Source organism: Momordica charantia (genome assembly GCF_013281855.1).
Source record: "Momordica charantia cultivar OHB3-1 chromosome 10 unlocalized genomic scaffold, Mcharantia_2.0 BLBB01000010.1, whole genome shotgun sequence".
Classification (NCBI taxonomy): domain Eukaryota; kingdom Viridiplantae; phylum Streptophyta; class Magnoliopsida; order Cucurbitales; family Cucurbitaceae; genus Momordica; species Momordica charantia.
Genome location: NW_028275158.1, coordinates 19,270,406 through 19,287,267, shown reverse-complemented (window position 1 = coordinate 19,287,267; position 16,862 = coordinate 19,270,406). Strand labels below are relative to the sequence as shown.

Sequence of the window (16,862 nt, the reverse complement as noted above, 5' to 3'; positions counted from 1 at the left end):
TTATTGAATCGGAAATCACTTTGTTAATAAAAAATACATGAAGTCCCAGAGTTTATACTTTCGTCTGCTACATATTAGTCTTAATATTTACCAATCATAAATACTAATTTGTTGAAAAAACTTGATATGCAAAAATGAAGATTGAAACTTTTAAGTATGAAATTAAGGAATTGAAACTTGTCAAATTTTCTAAAAATGGCAAGGATATATTATTCTTTTAAAAAATTGCTCGTTATCAATATTTTTATATTGTATAATATAATATGAATAAAGAAAAACGTATATGATTGATCAAGAACACATTTTCTTTATGATTTAGTATTAAAATTTCATAGAAGCTCACACATCGACATGTCATTATTTCAAACTAATAGTGAAATTATATATTTATTAAATTCAAGACCAATTTCAAATTAATATGTGTTTCCAAATTAAATTTAAGATATAAATTTGACCGGTCAATTTATATCAATATATTATTATATTATGTCACGAGATAGTTAGATTAAAGTCAAATAAGTTCAAGTCCACCGAGATTAATTGGATTAAACTCAAATAACATAAGGGAAAACAAAACCCGAAATAATTCAAATATACTTGAGGGAATTAGGTCAAGCCCAAATAAGCCCATATCCAAAAGTTAGGTCCAAAGTCAATCAAGTCTAAATCCAAATAAGGCCCAATTTTTTTTTTTTTTTTTTTTTTTTTATAAATAGATGAGCTACCAAATTTAAAAGTTTAGAGAATACTCCCAAAGATTAAAAACTCTCAACAACTTAAAAGAACATCTAATTTTTGAAGGTCAAAGAGCATAGCTCAGTCGTAATTGACATATACCTCTAACCATGAGGTTGTGAGTTCGACAAATTCAATCTCAAGAGTAAGCTTTTTTAGAGATCGTAACTATTACAAATTTTAAAATATAAGTTTATAGGGTGGGTAATTGAATATTTAATCTTTCTTTAGTTGACGTATTTTAATACCCAGATTACTTAAAAAGAAAATATACATATATATTATTTAAATAAACAAACACGTTAAATATTAAAAAGAATAATTATTAATATTTAATTAATGGATGTTGTGTCAAGAAAATGTTAGGGATATAAAAAATATATGAAATTTGAATAGAAATTGTTAATTGAAATATATTTTAATATGTTTTTAAAAAAAGTAATATATTTTTATTTATGAAATATTAAAATATAAGATTTGGTTTTGCCTCAGACTATGTCATAAATCTCTATAAATAGATCATTGTATTAAATCTAAATAAGAATCTTTTTAAAAATCTTAAAATTCTATGTATTTTTTTCCCTAAAAGCTCCAGTTGGATTTCGTTTCAAAGGTTCCTCCCAACCTTAGACTCGAGGTTTGGTTTCAATTTGCTGTGAATATAATAAAATTGAGATTTTTTTGTGAGGTTAAATCGCGGAATTTACACCTTCAAAATTTTTATTTATACATGTATGTAAATAAATTGTGAATATGAAGTTTCCTTCGGGTCCCAATTCCAATATGATCCCCATGTCTCATTAGCCCATACTGCCCAGAAAGAATACCTATGCTCAAAATTGATTTTTTGTGGTGTCGTAGGATGAATCTTATTATAAAAAATATCACAGAGAGAAAAAAAAAATAACAAATCTAAGCAAACAAACAACATAATAATGAGAGCATCTTGAGTTAGATGAAAAATAAAAACCCATTCATGAAAATAAATCCAAACAGTATCAATATTCAGGAATTATCACTCCCATTAGAATTGACAAATCTGGGAGAGATCCAAAATTTGAAGAAGAGATAAAAGAAAAAGAGAGGAGGTAACAAACTGCTAATCTTCTGGAGTAGTCATAATCTGCGCAACGTAATGATTCCGCTGCTTAAAAGAAAGATACTGTGTCGGGTGATTTGGAATCCTCTGAGGTAACTTAAATAGGGTGACAATCGGACACACACATATACATCACTTATTACAAGATGTAAAATAACCCGAGTCGAACGACGGACATAACGGAGTAGGTTTTGGGTTTTTTTTAGTAAGTTGATCTTAGTTTTCTTTTCAATATGTTCTCAGAGCTTACCTTCTAATTTAAATTTCAAGCCCAGCCCAATCTCAACACTTGGATTTTCAACATTTTTTTGGGCACGTCAGCTTCAAAATCGCCTCTTTCGCTGACAGCTAGTTCGCCGATTTCTTGGCTATGAGGATTTTATTGTAGAAACTAGAGTTTTCATCACCTGCTTTGCTTTGCAATTTTTTGGGATTTTATTTTCTTTTATCTTTTAGGATTAAGGTGAGAAATGATTTCAAATTTCAAAATTTAAAATAATGAAAATGAAAAGAAAATATAATATTTTACGGTTATGCTATAGTTATACTTTAACATGATATTATATTAATAATACTATAATATTTTAATATGAAATAGTAATATCAATCACATATAGAAATGAAATCATTTAATCAAAATCAAGATATACTAAATTATACCTTGCTAATAAAATTTAAAAAATAAACCTTGTAAACAATTATTTTTTTAAAGAAAAACATCGAAATTTGAATTATTTCAAATCTAAAATAAAAAGAAATCCATATATATATATATTTTCCTTTTAGTGCAACCTCTCACTGATTTTATTTTTATTTTTTTAACAGGATCTTTTGATAGAAGAGAGAATTTCATGAAGAAAAACACAAGGGGACAAAAAATTACAAAAATGCTTTTAGAAGAATTTATTAAGAAATTTTAAATGTATTTTGCCTTCAACAATAATTCAGAAAAATGTTCTTAGAGACCGAGAAAAAAAAGTAGTTTGTTTGAATGAATATTTAACCATGTATCTGGGTAATTTAGAATGAGATTCTTTTTAATTTCAAATATTGACAAATCTGAGCTATTTGGAATGATTTCAAATTTGTTGTGATTAAAATTTTTTTTTCCAAGCAAACACAGTAAATAATTTAAAATTATTTCTGATTTAACAGATCCTAGTTCCAAATAGATGGTAAAAGTTATTTTAAAAAAGAACAAAAGTAAAAGAAGTGGGATTCAATCACAAAATCCTTGTTTTTATAGGGGTGAGACACCGAACCAAACCGAAAACCGACCCGATTCAAAGCGGTTCGGGTCGGTTCGGTTTATCCAAAAAACAGAAAATTTTAACCCTCGTCCCCCCCCCCCCGGCCCCTTCCACTCTCACCATACAGACCATCCCTCCTCCCCATCTCTCTCCACACGACGGCAGCCGCATCGATCTCAACGGTGACGGCGGAGATCCCAGCGACGGCGGGCGGCGGCAACCCAAAGAAGCAGCGGCGTCGATCCCAGCGAAAGGCGCCAGCGGTGTCGATCCAAGCGCCCAGTGGTGACTTTTCCCCTTCATAATAGTTGCGATTTTTCTTCATCTTTTCTAGTTCTGGGATGTCGGTCTTTTTTCTTTTTGGCTAAGGTTTTGTAGATCTGCTTTAGGGTAGAACAACGATTTTCTTAGATTTTCACTCTGTTTGGACTTTTCTTCATCTTCTATTGCGTTTTGGGTTTTTGATTTTACATAAATTTTTTTTTCTTGCAAAGGTTTTGTAGACTTCTTTGATGAGGGTTACAAGAGAGCCGCAGATGACCGAAACAAAGACGAGACCCGACCCGATCCAAACCGAATATATATTCGGGTCGGTTCGGGTTTGTACGAAAACCGACCCCGACCCAACAAATTTACACCCCTCTTTTTAGTCTGAAGTTGATCCATTTTGCCTTACCCCTCGAGTCTTTATACTTGTCAGGCCAGTATCATGACGAATTTGTTGCCAATTTTCTACGAATTTCTGGGTTTTTTTTTTTTTTTTTTCTTTTTAAAATTGTTTGAACGTGTTTTCAGTTGAAAGACATGAAAGACCAACCTGAGTTACTGATTCTGTATGCAACTCAAACTGGCAATGCACAAGATGCTGCAGAGAGGCTTGGCCGTGAAGCCGAGCATAGAGGTTGTTCTGTGAGGCTTCTTTCAATGGATGAATATGATGCTGTAAGTTTTCATCTTTTCGTTATCCCCTTTGTTCTGTAGTTAACGAGAAGCTAGAATTATGAGATCATTACCAATCATATGTATATTTGGTGTTGTGGTGAAGGCCAAAGGGACGGCATAATCTGCTCAACTCATTTTCTATTCACAAGGATTGAACATTTTGTCTCAACCCCTGATTTTATAGTCTTGTTCCGCCTAATTGTTAGAATGAGATTTCAATATCTACGCCAATGATAGGATTGGTAAGCCTAAGCAAATTTAAGAATATAAGAAGGACGGCCAGGGGCAAGTAGTTTATGGAGATGATAATGGAAGAAAGGAAAGCCTTATTTTACTAACGGACAAGGATTTGGGGTTTAGTGTTTTAGGAAAAATGGTTTGGGTACAGAACCGACTACCTTAAATACTGCAATGGCAGAAGCTCGGTGGACGTGTTTGGATTTTAGACTAGGTGATTAGGAGGGCCTAGCTACTCTTGTGTGAAGGAGAAGCTCGTTGTTGCCTAATCTTAACCATCAGATCCTTCTTGATACAATCTTTCTTTGTTATATATTTTTGCTAGGACACAATACAAGAAATTCAAAATGGCAATTGGAAGGAACATTGCAATAAATAACTTATTAAGATTTCTAGAAAATTCACGATTAGAATTGAATAGCCAAAGTCTCCTATCCTCAATACAACGGGTTTAAAATGGAAATGAGATGAAATGTTGAAAATGCACAATTAGCCTTAAGGAGCCAAAGTCTTCTATCATCATGACACCCAATTAAAACACTTGTTGAATGAATGTCTTGAGGTAGTTTCAACTTGTGTAGTCACTAAATTTTTTTTTTTGTTTGTAGTTACATCTGTTCCTTTCCTCCTCTAAGTTTTGTTTAATTTCTTTAAAGAACTTTAACCTTTCGTTCACTGTACTAGGAGTTGCATTGTATTTAGCTTCTGCATGCTAGATTTTCTATATATATTTGTATAGACAGACACTTTGCCTGCTCCAGTAATCTTTTTTTAACCATCATGGTGTGTAAAGTAATCTGGCCTTATTGTTTGTATTGAACGTTTCAGAGTTCTTTACCTCATGAAGATGCTATAATTTTTGTTGTCTCTACCACAGGCCAGGGTGAAACACCAGATTCCATGAGGGTTAGTGAGTTTTTAATTTTTGGGTACAGAAGATATTATTTATATTATTCTGCGAAACATGCTTTCTTATATGATTTGTTTTGGCTGCCTGTTCCTCATTTGATTTATATCAGGTCTTTTGGAGGTCCCTTTTACAAAGAAGTTTAAGTCAATATTGGCTTGAAGGAGTACCTTATGCTGTATTTGGATTAGGTGATTCTGGTTATCAAAAATATAATGTAATATTTTTTCTACTTTTCTTTGGAAGTAAAGCCAATATATGCATTCCCCATTTTTTGTACATTATGAAGTTTATTTTCCTCCTGCATCTTGAATGTGCTAGACAAGGATTTGATGATTACAAATTGATTGCATTATAATTTTGTGGCTACATATTAAAGTACCTGCTAATGTATACTATTGATTCAGTTTGTTGCAAAGAAGCTGGACAAGAGACTTTCTGATCTGGGAGCAAGAGCTATTCTGGAAAGAGGGTTGGGTGATGATCAGCACCCTTCAGGGTAGGCTTCCTTTAACCTCTAATTTTGTTGAATGAATCTCTGAAGAAGCTATTTCTTCTTCTTTCCGTTGGATCTACCTTGCCCTTAAATAGATCTAATTTTATGGTCCTCAAAGCAATAGGAAGTTTCATTTGGAATTGATCTTATTTTGTTGGTGACAACGTTTACAAATATATATATATATATGTTGGTTTATTATTTGTAAATATTAGCTGTAAATTAGTTGTCAATATTAATTATTATTTTATCTTTATTTCCATTTATGTTTGAGCCTATCTTCTATATAAGAAGGCCATGTATTTCTTATGATTAATATATTGGAATACAAATAATTTGATTCCATCAAAACTAAGTTGGTATCAGAGCTTAGGAAGTAAACCCTAACTCTCAAAACCCTAGCCATCATAAAAAATACCAAACCTAATTTTAAAACCCTAGCCGTCATCTACCTCCGGCGAACTCCCCACGGCAACGCAACTGTTGCCGTTGATCCGTCGTCCTCACCATCGATCTGCACCGGTGTCATCCGCACAGATCAAATAAATTCAAATATCCTAAAGACATTTAGAAACCCTAGCCTCTGAGCAGCTGCCGCCGCCCCCTTTTCATTGCCGAAACCTAGCCGCCGTCGTCAAAAGGCGCACCTTACTTCCGGACGACTCCTTCAGGCTCGGGTTGTTCGCTTGCTGGGTTTATTTCGTCGTGGATTCTGTATCACTGATTGCAGATTCGGAGCTCCGAGGACATTGAGATTCGTCGCACCTCCGCCCGTCGCCCGTCGCCCGTCGCCGTCTGTGCCTATTCCGATGCCGTCTGACGTTGATTCGAGCAGTGTGCCTTCTTTCCATCGTCATTTGCTGCTGGTCGTGGGTAGTTGCGCCACCGAAAGGGAATGACAGACCCACCTCTGCAGGTCACCAGCGTTCGTAAGGAGGAAGACCAACCGAAATTTTCTGGTGACCGTCTGCTTTTTTTAGTTCGTGGGTTGTGGCTGTCTTACAAACCCTAGACCGATTTGGTCGATTCGCTCGATTCGGCTCGGCTCAGTTTGGTTCGGTTTGCATTTAGGATCTGTTTGGTCCGGTTCGGACCGGTTCACTCAGATCGGTCTGGTCCATCCGGTTTGGCCTGGTTTGGTTCATCGGTTCTGTCTATTTCTTGCCATTTTTTTTTGGCTTTCTGGTTCAGTCTTTCTACTCTAATATCAGTTTTGTGGTCTGATTGTTATAGTTAATCTGTTTTTGCCACCATGGTTGAAGAAATCGTTGAAGTAACTCAAAGTTCCAACCAAAGTCTAGCGGAATATGAGAGTGACCGGGAGCAAGTTCACACTAATAGTGTTGACTCAAATCCATCTATTAAAGAGCATCTATCACAACAGCTAGAGACCAATTCGTCATTTGGTAATCTTTGTATTCCTTGGCACAAACAGGTAATTACCCTAGAGCATTCAATGCCAATCCATCTGCAAATGGTTGTGTTTTTTGAACAATATACCTGTTCCTCTTCCTAATGTTTTAAGTCCCAACTTTACTAGTCCTAGTCCGATCTTTACGAGTCCTTCAATGCCAAGTGTAGAAAATTCTGATTCGGGGGAGAATTACTACGAAATGATCACATTGTCCAAATCCTGAGTTTAAGTTTTACACTAGAGGAAGACTCAATCAAACGAATGAGGACCAGATAGCTGACTCATCACAGACCCAATCTGAAACTCCGAGGGATAATTCTGAAACTCCAGGTAATCAATCTCCGAGCTCCATTCTTGTCACTCCAAATATTGAAAATATCACACCTGTTGTTTATGATCTTGATGTTCCTATAGCCTTAAGAAAAGGAACTCGAACTTGCACCAATATCCCATTGCAAACTATATCTCCTATGAAAAATTATCAAGTAGTCATAAAGCCTTTACGTCTAGGATAACTAACTTGTTTATTCCAAGAAACATACAAGAAGCCCTAAATGATCCAAATTGGAAACTAGCTGTTATGGAGGAGATGAATGCTCTAAGACATAATTGTACATGGGAGATTGTAGATTTACCAAGAGATAAGAAACTGTGGGGGTGTAAATCAGTTTTTACAATCAGTGTAATGCTGATAGTAGTGTTGAAAGGTATAAAGCTAGACTAGTTGCTAAGAGATTTACTCAAACCTATGAGATTGATTATCAGGAAACTTTTGCTCCTGTTGCTAAAATCAACTTCATTAGGATACTTTTATCTCTAGCTGCAAATTTAGATTGGCCTCTTCATCAACTCGATGTAAAAAATGCTTTTCTGAATGGAGATCTTGAAGAAGAAGTTTTATGAGTTTACCACCAGGTTTGAAGCTAATCTTGGAAAGGATAAAGTATGTCAGTTAAAGAAATCTCTGTATGGACTCAAACAATCTCCGAGAGCATGGTTTTGAACGATTTGGTAAAGTAGTCATGAGCTATGGATTCCTTCAAAGTCAAGCTGATCATACCATTTTTTACAAACGTTCTGAAAGCAATAAAACTGCAATTTTGATTGTCTATGTAGATGACATGTGCTTACAGGTGATGACGAAGTAGAACTGGCTACTTTAAAAAAAAGACTCGCAAGCGAATTTCAAATCAAGGACCTAGGAACGTTAAAGTACTTCCTAGGAATGGAGTTTGCAAGATCTAAGAAAGGTATCTTTGTTAACCAAAGAAAATATATTCTTGATTTACTTAGAGAAACAGGTTTGCTTGGATGGAAGGTAGCTGAGACCCCTGTTGAACCTAATTTGAAACTGGAAGCTGCAAGAGAAGAAGAAGTAAAGGATAAGGAACGATATCAAAGTCTTGTGGGAAGACTCATCTACTTGTCTCACACACGTCCAGATATTACCTTTGCAGTAAGCATGGTAAGTCAATTTATGCACTCACCAGGATCAGTTCACTTTGAAGCTGCCTATAGAATTTTAAGATATCTGAAAGGAACTCCAGGAAAAGGTATATTGTTCAAAAAACACAACCATTTGCAGGTTGAAGTTTATACCGATGCTGATTGGGCAGGAAGTATGACAGATAGAAGATCTACTTCTAGTTATTGTTCATTTGTTGGAGGTAACTTAGTAACTTGGCGAAGTAAGAAACAAAATGTAGTTGCTAGAAGCAGTGCTGAAGCAGAATTTAGGGCCCTGGCCCATGGTATTTGTGAAGGGATGTGTGATAAAAAGGTTACTTGAAGAATTGAGAGTATTTCAGAAAGCACCCATAAAAGTTTATTGCGACAACAAGGCTGCCATCTCCATAGCCCACAATCCAGTTCAACATGATAGGACTAAGCATATTGAAATTGACAAACATTTCATAAAGAAAAAGTTGATACCGGCGTGATATGTATCCCTTACCTCCCAACAATGGAGCAGACTGCCGATGTGTTGACAAAAGGACTACCGAAAGTACAATTTGACAAGCTGGCAATGGAAGATATCTTTCAACCAGCTTGAGGGGGAGTGTTGGTTTATTATTTGTAAATATTAACTGTAAATTAGTTGTCAATATTAATTATTATTTTATCTTTATTTCCATTTATGTTTGAGCCTATCTTCTATATAAGAAGGCCATGTATTTCTTATGATTAATATATTGGAATACAAATAATTTGATTCCATCAAAACTAAGTATATATGTATATATATGTATATATATATATATATTTATTTATTTATTTATTTAATAGGAAACAGATAGTATTTTCCACAAAAGGAAAAAAGGAACAGCCTATGAGTCAGGGTTAGAAGGAACCCCGACAACATTTACAAACATAGTTGCTTGAATGTTTTTAATGTCTTCCTTAACCTGCATTTTATGGCGATAAAATTAAGTGATTGAAAGATTAATGCTCTCACTCTCCACCAGGTATGAGGCTGCTCTAGATCCTTGGATGTTATCATTGTGGAGGTCATTGAATGATATTACTCCAATGTTCTTTCCAAAAGGCATTGATTTTGCATTTTCAAGTGACACATTAATGATCAACCAAGCATTCATGTTATATATCACGATGTGGGCAAGTTGGATACACAATTAACCTCAGGTATGCTAGTTTCCTGAATTTCGATTATGAAGAGTGTAATGAAAGATTCAAAATTAATAGAAAATTCATTGATATTTTTTTGTAGAAGTTTACATCACACTACTTCTTCGTGGTGCATCAGAAAATTCTTTTGTAATTACAACCTTCTATTACACTCTTCATAATCGAAAATTCTTTTGAAAATTCAGCATTTTTTTCACAAGTTTCTTGCAACCAAAAGACGAAAGGGCTTTATGTCTGAATTGGTTTTGGAATTCCTAAATTACACTACACAATAACCAAACCTGTAAAAGCATTTCCCTTTAAGAACTTCCCTGAGTACATATCACACAACCCAACCTGAAATCTTTAGGAAAAACTTATCGACTAGAGTTTATTATGGAATAAGAATAACCATCGAACTAGCCCCCAAGAGGCAGCTCGGTTGGCAAGGCCTCGAGTTCTTGGTCTGGTTTAGAGGTTTCAAGTTCAAACCTTCTGGTGAGTTAAAACCTTTGATGTCTTTTGGGTCCGAGCCTTAGTTGGTATGGGTGCCCTTGGATATAGAGGAGTAAAGCTCTGACTCCCAGTATAAAAAAAAAAAAAAAATAATAGTAATAATAATAATAAAAACCACCAAAACTCTCCGCCTAATGAAACCTTTAAAGAACAATTAGTTTTAGAACACTCTCCCACCTCCACCCAATATCTAGACTAAAGAATTACCACAAAGCATTTCAAGATTTACAGACAATAAGAAAAAGTTAACAGAATAATCTCTAAGCCTTTTCAAGTCTCCAAAAGCAGTATTCTCATAAAACTCCAATATGGATACCCATCTTGAGGAGTCTTGTTTATTCGGGTCTGTCTGGGTGTATATGGCCTTGGGCCCAAGCCCCACCCCCACCCTGCTAGTAACTTAGTTGCCTTATGCATCTTGGTCTTCCTAGTTTGGTTTTAGGTCCAAGTTTATTTAATTAGGCTGTATAATCTTGTGAAATTGAGTATTACAGAAACTATTATCTCATCTCTTCTCTGACTTAACATGTTTCCTTCAATTTTTTATTATTTCCTCATTTGAAGGGCACGTATCATTTTTTTTCTTTTATGAAAACCACAAATTTCATTGAGAACAAATGAAAGAATACAAGAGGGCAATAAAAAAAGGAGGAAATGCCAAGCCAAAATGAGCCAAGAAAACAACCAAAGACAAAAGAAAGTAAAAATAAAGATTAAAGTACTAAGAAAAGCAAATTATATAAGTGAGCTCCAATTCAAAAGAACGAGAGATAAATGGTAATCACTAGATTCTTTGGTGACGGAAGCGTAAAGAGAGGCATTGAACTTAGCCAAATGTTAAACCTCCTCCCAGAAACTTTCCTTATTGCTAAAGACTCTCTTATTTCTCTCAAGCCAAATGTTCACAAAATCACAAAAAAGGATGCCTGCCATAAAACGCCCCTTTATCACGACAAGGGGGGATGAAACAAGACTTCCTCCATGATAAGCATGCATGAACAGCTACAAGCCAACTGCATATCAAAATTCCCAAAGAAACTATCCCAATAGCTGAAGCATACTGACAATCCCAAAGAACATGATTCAAACTTTTTTTAGCCTTCATTTTTTTAACAAGATATGAACTTTTCATTGAAGGTATGAAAAGGAACAAAAATTGTTCAAAGATTCAAACTCCCAAAGGAGTGAGAGAGAAAATAATAAAAGAGAAAGTAAAAAACAAAGAATACTTTCTGCAGCATTCTTATTGATATATTATTCTTTTCTTGGAGTAGAATATCTTGGTTCTGATTCATATGAATATTTATTTATTTATTATTTCATAAGAAACATAGCAATTCATGGGAATATTTAAGATCTACTTATATCTTAATCTGTCTTCAATTCTGTGTTCAGTGGACCATGGTTTTTTTTTTCTGTCTGCAACTTGCTGTGTTTTTTAGTTTACTCTATGAATTATTTTCTTCTAATTTTTTTCATGATTGATGTGATGTTAATTCTTTTTGGTAGCCTTCCTACATTTATTGACTAATTGACATTGCTGTTGTCTCTCAGATTTGAAGCGGATGGAGATACAAATTGAGAGTGCTCGCTTGATGTCTCCTGGAAAATGTTCCCTTGGCAAGAAAAAACCTGATTGCTTTCTTAATATGGTATTAAACCTTGGCTAGTTGACTCTATTGTTTCTTCTCAAAGTTTGACATCACTTAATATATAGAGATTTTGTTGTATATGGGTGTGATACAAAGAGCGAGGGAGTATTAATCATGGGATGGAAGCTGAATTCAATTTGAACCCTAGGTGAACTATTTTTCCAATTCCCCCATTGAAGTCATTGGTCAATTGACTCAATATCTTCCTGATGACAAATAATTGGGATTGTCTAAACTTATTCGCAAAACGTCCAAAATTATTGATGATGAAGAACTTGGCATGTCTTGTGGTGTGATTCATTAATAGGATAAAACCTGGAATTCTGGAAGAGTTCGCTAGCTTTGTAGTATCATATCCACTTTGTTAATCAACTAAGGGTGAAAACCTTACTGAGTATAGGTTCTCGTAAGACATTTGGATTTTGACCGTGGAATGATGTACCTTGGCGGCTTGATGCTTTCTTCTTACTTATACTCTTCCAACTAGTTGAGAGAAAATTTCAATATTCTAGCTGATTACTTCCGGGAATCTTTTTCAATCTCTTTTTGGAATAAGATATACTATTTAATGACGCCTTTAAGGATGCTCTCCAGTGACAACCATTCTGCCCGCACGAGAACTAATTGACTAACACGTAACAAGTGAATTAACAGTAGGACAACTAACTAAACAGCATGTAAACTGAAATGCAATGTTAACCTAGATCACACGACATCACAAAGGGCTGGGGGGTGAATTGTTGGTTTAATTTACTAGGCTTAACTTTGCATTAAAATAAAATGACCTGTCTCTTTAAATATTGCTAAATAACTCATTTTTTGTTTGCAAGGTTAGATATTGTATCGTCTTTATCTCAATTCTTGCCCACAGGGCTTTTCTTTTTATTTTGAGATTTTTTAATAACTTAGATCAATTCTTAATATCTTTTCTATTCTCAAATCATTTATTAACTTTTTTTATATATGTAGATAAAAAATCAGCATTTGTGTAAAGTAGGCTCCGGAAAGGATGTGCGCCACTTTGAATTTGAATTTGTTTCTTCTGTAAGTTGGTAATGTCCACTTTTTCATTATCCTTTTTTGTTCTTTTTTGACATTAATTGCATTCTGAACTAATTTTAGGTAATAGAATATGAAGTTGGTGACGTCCTCGAGGTTCTTCCTAGTCAGAATCCTGCTGCTGTAGATGCTTTCATACAACATTGCAATTTGGACCCCGAGTCGTTTATCACTGTAAGAGTTTGGCTTGCCAGTTCGTAAATTCTAAGTGGTCATCTTATTATAGATTTTTTGGGAAAATACTTCTCCAGGATCATCCTTTCATTGTGTGGGATGCACATGTGCTAGATTAATTAATTAATTATTTTATTTCATCACTTTGAAGATGTGCAAAATTGAAATTCTATGTACTCTTTTGTCAATTCTTTGAAAACTTTCTTCCACTGGTTTTATTAAGTGTGGAAGAACTTATTTATTTATTTTCTGTAATCTGATAGTTACCACTCCTATTCATAAAATAAAGAGTTCACAAACAAAACAAATAGAAAAATTCATGAATTATGCTAGACCAATTTGAGATGGATAGCTTCTCTCTCCAGTCACTCTTAACAAAATGGTTACCTCACAAACATTCTAATTATATATAAAGCGTGGAACGTCAACGTCACACTAACTTTGGAGGCTATATCCTTTTCTACCTCGTGGCATAGACACTTACAATAGGAGGCCTAACGCAATCAAGGAAAAATGATATTTGGAAAGGAAATAACAAACCGTTATAATTATATGGACTTGATCCAAGTCCATAATCTAAAAAGAACTAACTGATGAGTTAGGTAGGTTTTTGTTGATGATGGAGGATTAACCTCCCTTTACTATATACTGTTCTTGGTGGATATTTGGTAACCGCTGAGGAACAAGAAACATTTTTTTCTAGATCTACCATCTATGCCTTAGTCTGGCTACAGCACTAGTAATTTGTGTACTAATCCGAAGTAGATCTGTTTTTGCTTGAAATTCAAGATTGAGACAGAGACAAATTTTAGCCCTGATAATAATATGGTTGTGTTAATTGCTTATAGTACTGTGCAACATGACTAAACTAAATATGAAGACTGTTGGACAAATGATAAGTCCACCAGTCAGCACATCCTAGTTAATTTAGAAAGAAATGACATGGTATATTCATTAAGTAACGATATATATAGTTGAAATGCTTGGTATGGTGGATAGCTACCGAAGTTTGAGGATGAGTCAAAGAATGAGTTGGTTTATTTGGCTGCTTCGTCTCAGTTTTAGAACATTGTATTCCGGATTTTTAGAAAAAAGAACAAACTAAAGCCCTCCTTGATTCATTGACATGCTTCAATGAAACTTCCTTATTAAGGACTTCTGTTTCTTATCCTCTCGTATTATCCTTTTAGTCTAATTCGTTGAGTTCGAGTCTAGATCTCATTGGTGACATTCGTTAGGGTTGGCAAATTGTACTGTCATTTGCTATGTTTTCTTTTAGCTGTTTCTTTATCTTCTAGGCAAATACTATGTATTTGAAAGAGAAGATATGATACAATGAAAAGTTCGAGTTTCTATCGGTAGTCAAATCTATACTTTCTTCCTACTCTGCATTTTTCATTTGTTGACGTTAATCCTTAAAGTTCATCTTCAAATGAACTTGTTGTGTGTAAGTAAATCTTCTCTATACAAATAACACATCTCATTTCAGGTTTCTCCAAGAAATGGACGGCAGCAGGATCCTGTCCTAAATGCCAAAATGGTCCTACCAAATTGAAAACTTTCATTGAATTGACAATGGATGTTGCCTCAGCTTCTCCTCGACGCTACTTTTTGAGGCAAGTCCTTTATGTTTTTTTCTCATTTTTCCATGGTGTTCAGTTGCTGCAGCATGTAACTATTATTGATGGGAAAGAGAGAGTTATAGATTACTATTTTATTACCCATGTACTTTTTTTGGTACAAGGTGTGTGGGAGGGGTGGGGACTCAAGCCTCTGACCTTTAGAGAGTAACTGGTACCCTAACCCATATTTTGCATACAATACAATCTTACAATATATACAAACTACATGCCAAATATAGAAACAAAAGTAACAGTGGAGAAAGTGCTAAGGCAGCCACTAATTTTGGGATTGAAAAAAGGAAAGAATATAAGTTTAAGTGTTTATTTCTTTGGTTTCTTTTTCTGCATCTATGTTTAAGTTAATTTTTCTTCCAGGTTATGAGTTACTATGCGACAGCTCCACATGAAAAGGATAGACTTCAATATTTTGCCTCACCTGAAGGAAGAGATGATTTATATCAGTACAATCAAAAGGAAAGAAGAAACGTTCTCGAGGTAATTCCAAATATTTACATAAATGCAGGCTCTAATCATTGTCATAACTTGAAAGCTTTTATTGGAAATTCATTTTAATAATCATTTTGCATACCCCAAATATTTTTGCTGCATTTTGTCTTTAGCAAAAAACATGCCCGTTTCTGTAGTTGAAATATACCCAATAGTGAGCTAGAGATGAAAACATACCCATTTACTTGTTTTTGTATTGTACCACAGGTATTACAAGATTTTCCTTCTGTCAAAATGCCATTTGATTGGTTGGTGCAGTTGGTTCCTCCATTGAAAACAAGAGCATTCTCCATATCTTCTTCCCGTTTAGCTCACCCAAATCAGGTGCACTTAACTGTAAATGTAGTATCTTGGACGACACCATATAAAAGGAACCGCTCGGGTCTTTGCTCAAGTTGGCTGCCGAACTCGATCCTAGACAATGTACGGGAATAGAACTTAGCATCTATTGTTATTATTGTTATTATTATCGGTGGCATCCAATAAAACGAACAATATGAGTTACTATGGTGGGTCATAGGAATACAAAATTTTTTATAACTACAACCTCTCTAGGATCCTTCAAGACTAGAGAGCTTTGCTTTACTAGTTTTTTTGGTGAGGGGCCTCCTCGCCCCCTGTTCTTAGGCCGTTGAGTCGTTTTTATTTAAAGAAAAAAGAAAAAAAAAAAAAGAAAAAAAAAAAAAAAAAATTTATTGGTGCCACTGGCCACATTTTGCATTATGCTTTTAGCCCACCCCACTAATCTTAGGAGGGCTTCACTTACCTCAAAGCCAATTCTAAGATACTAAGGTTTTAAGTTATTAATTTTTAACTTGAAGGCTTGAACCCAAGATCTAAAGCATTTGGTGCCAGACACCTTGAGGGTAATTTAGCATCCGTTATTGATGTTGTAGCACTTAATTTTGATCTACTTATTGATGTATTTGGATATGTTTTATGTCATAACAGGTGTTTATGTCCCAGTATGGTTCCGTAAGGGTTATCTTCCCGCCCCGTCCCCATCCCTTCCCATAGTTCTTGTTGGACCTGGAACAGGGTGTGCACCCTTCAGAGGATTCGTAGAGGAAAGGTCCATGGAAAACCACTCTATGTAACTGCTCCAATTTGTTCTTCTTTGGCTGTCGCAATGAGGATAATGACTTTTTATATCGAGATTTTTGGTTATCGAATTCAACAAATTCCAGAGTACTTTCTGAGGAGAAAGGTGGGGGCTTTTACGTAGCTTTCTCCCGAGATCAACCACAAAAGGTTTACGTACAACATAAGATGGTGGAACATAGTGAAAGAATTTGGAGCATGCTTAGCACGGGTGCGGCTGTATATGTGCAGGTTCTTCAACAAAGATGCCTTCGGATGTATGGTCAAGTTTTGAGGAAATTATATCGAAAGAAACTCAGCTTCCACGGGAATATGCTGTAAGGTGGCTAAGGGCATTGGAGAAGGCTGGTAAGTACCATGTTGAAGCTTGGTCTTGACCTTGCTTGTCTATTGTTTAATATATATATTTTCCTTTTGCTCTTCCCTTCCCATTGTTCACTTTGAAATGGTCACATCATGAGGAAAATTTATTTTTAGGGATTGTAAACATTATTACTTCGAGTACATAATTTAATTATTGTTCAAT

At 34.9% G+C, this 16,862-nt stretch overlaps 1 protein-coding gene across 1 annotated transcript; it reads left to right on the top strand.

Annotated features, from left to right (window-relative positions):
• Positions 1–3,196: 3,196 nt before the first annotated feature.
• On the top strand, positions 3,197–16,795 carry LOC148208742 (NADPH-dependent diflavin oxidoreductase 1-like). Its single transcript, XM_088117000.1, is given in 19 exon segments — positions 3,197–3,369; positions 3,579–3,784; positions 3,880–4,026; positions 5,092–5,169; positions 5,283–5,387; positions 5,578–5,669; positions 9,546–9,655; positions 9,658–9,723; positions 11,776–11,873; positions 12,843–12,917; positions 12,996–13,106; positions 14,596–14,641; positions 14,644–14,726; positions 15,104–15,223; positions 15,443–15,638; positions 15,641–15,658; positions 16,187–16,328; positions 16,330–16,559; positions 16,562–16,795. Coding segments are annotated over 17 exon segments (1,860 nt in total). The 5' UTR covers positions 3,197–3,369; positions 3,579–3,784; positions 3,880–3,888; the 3' UTR covers positions 16,714–16,795.
• Positions 16,796–16,862: the final 67 nt, after the last annotated feature.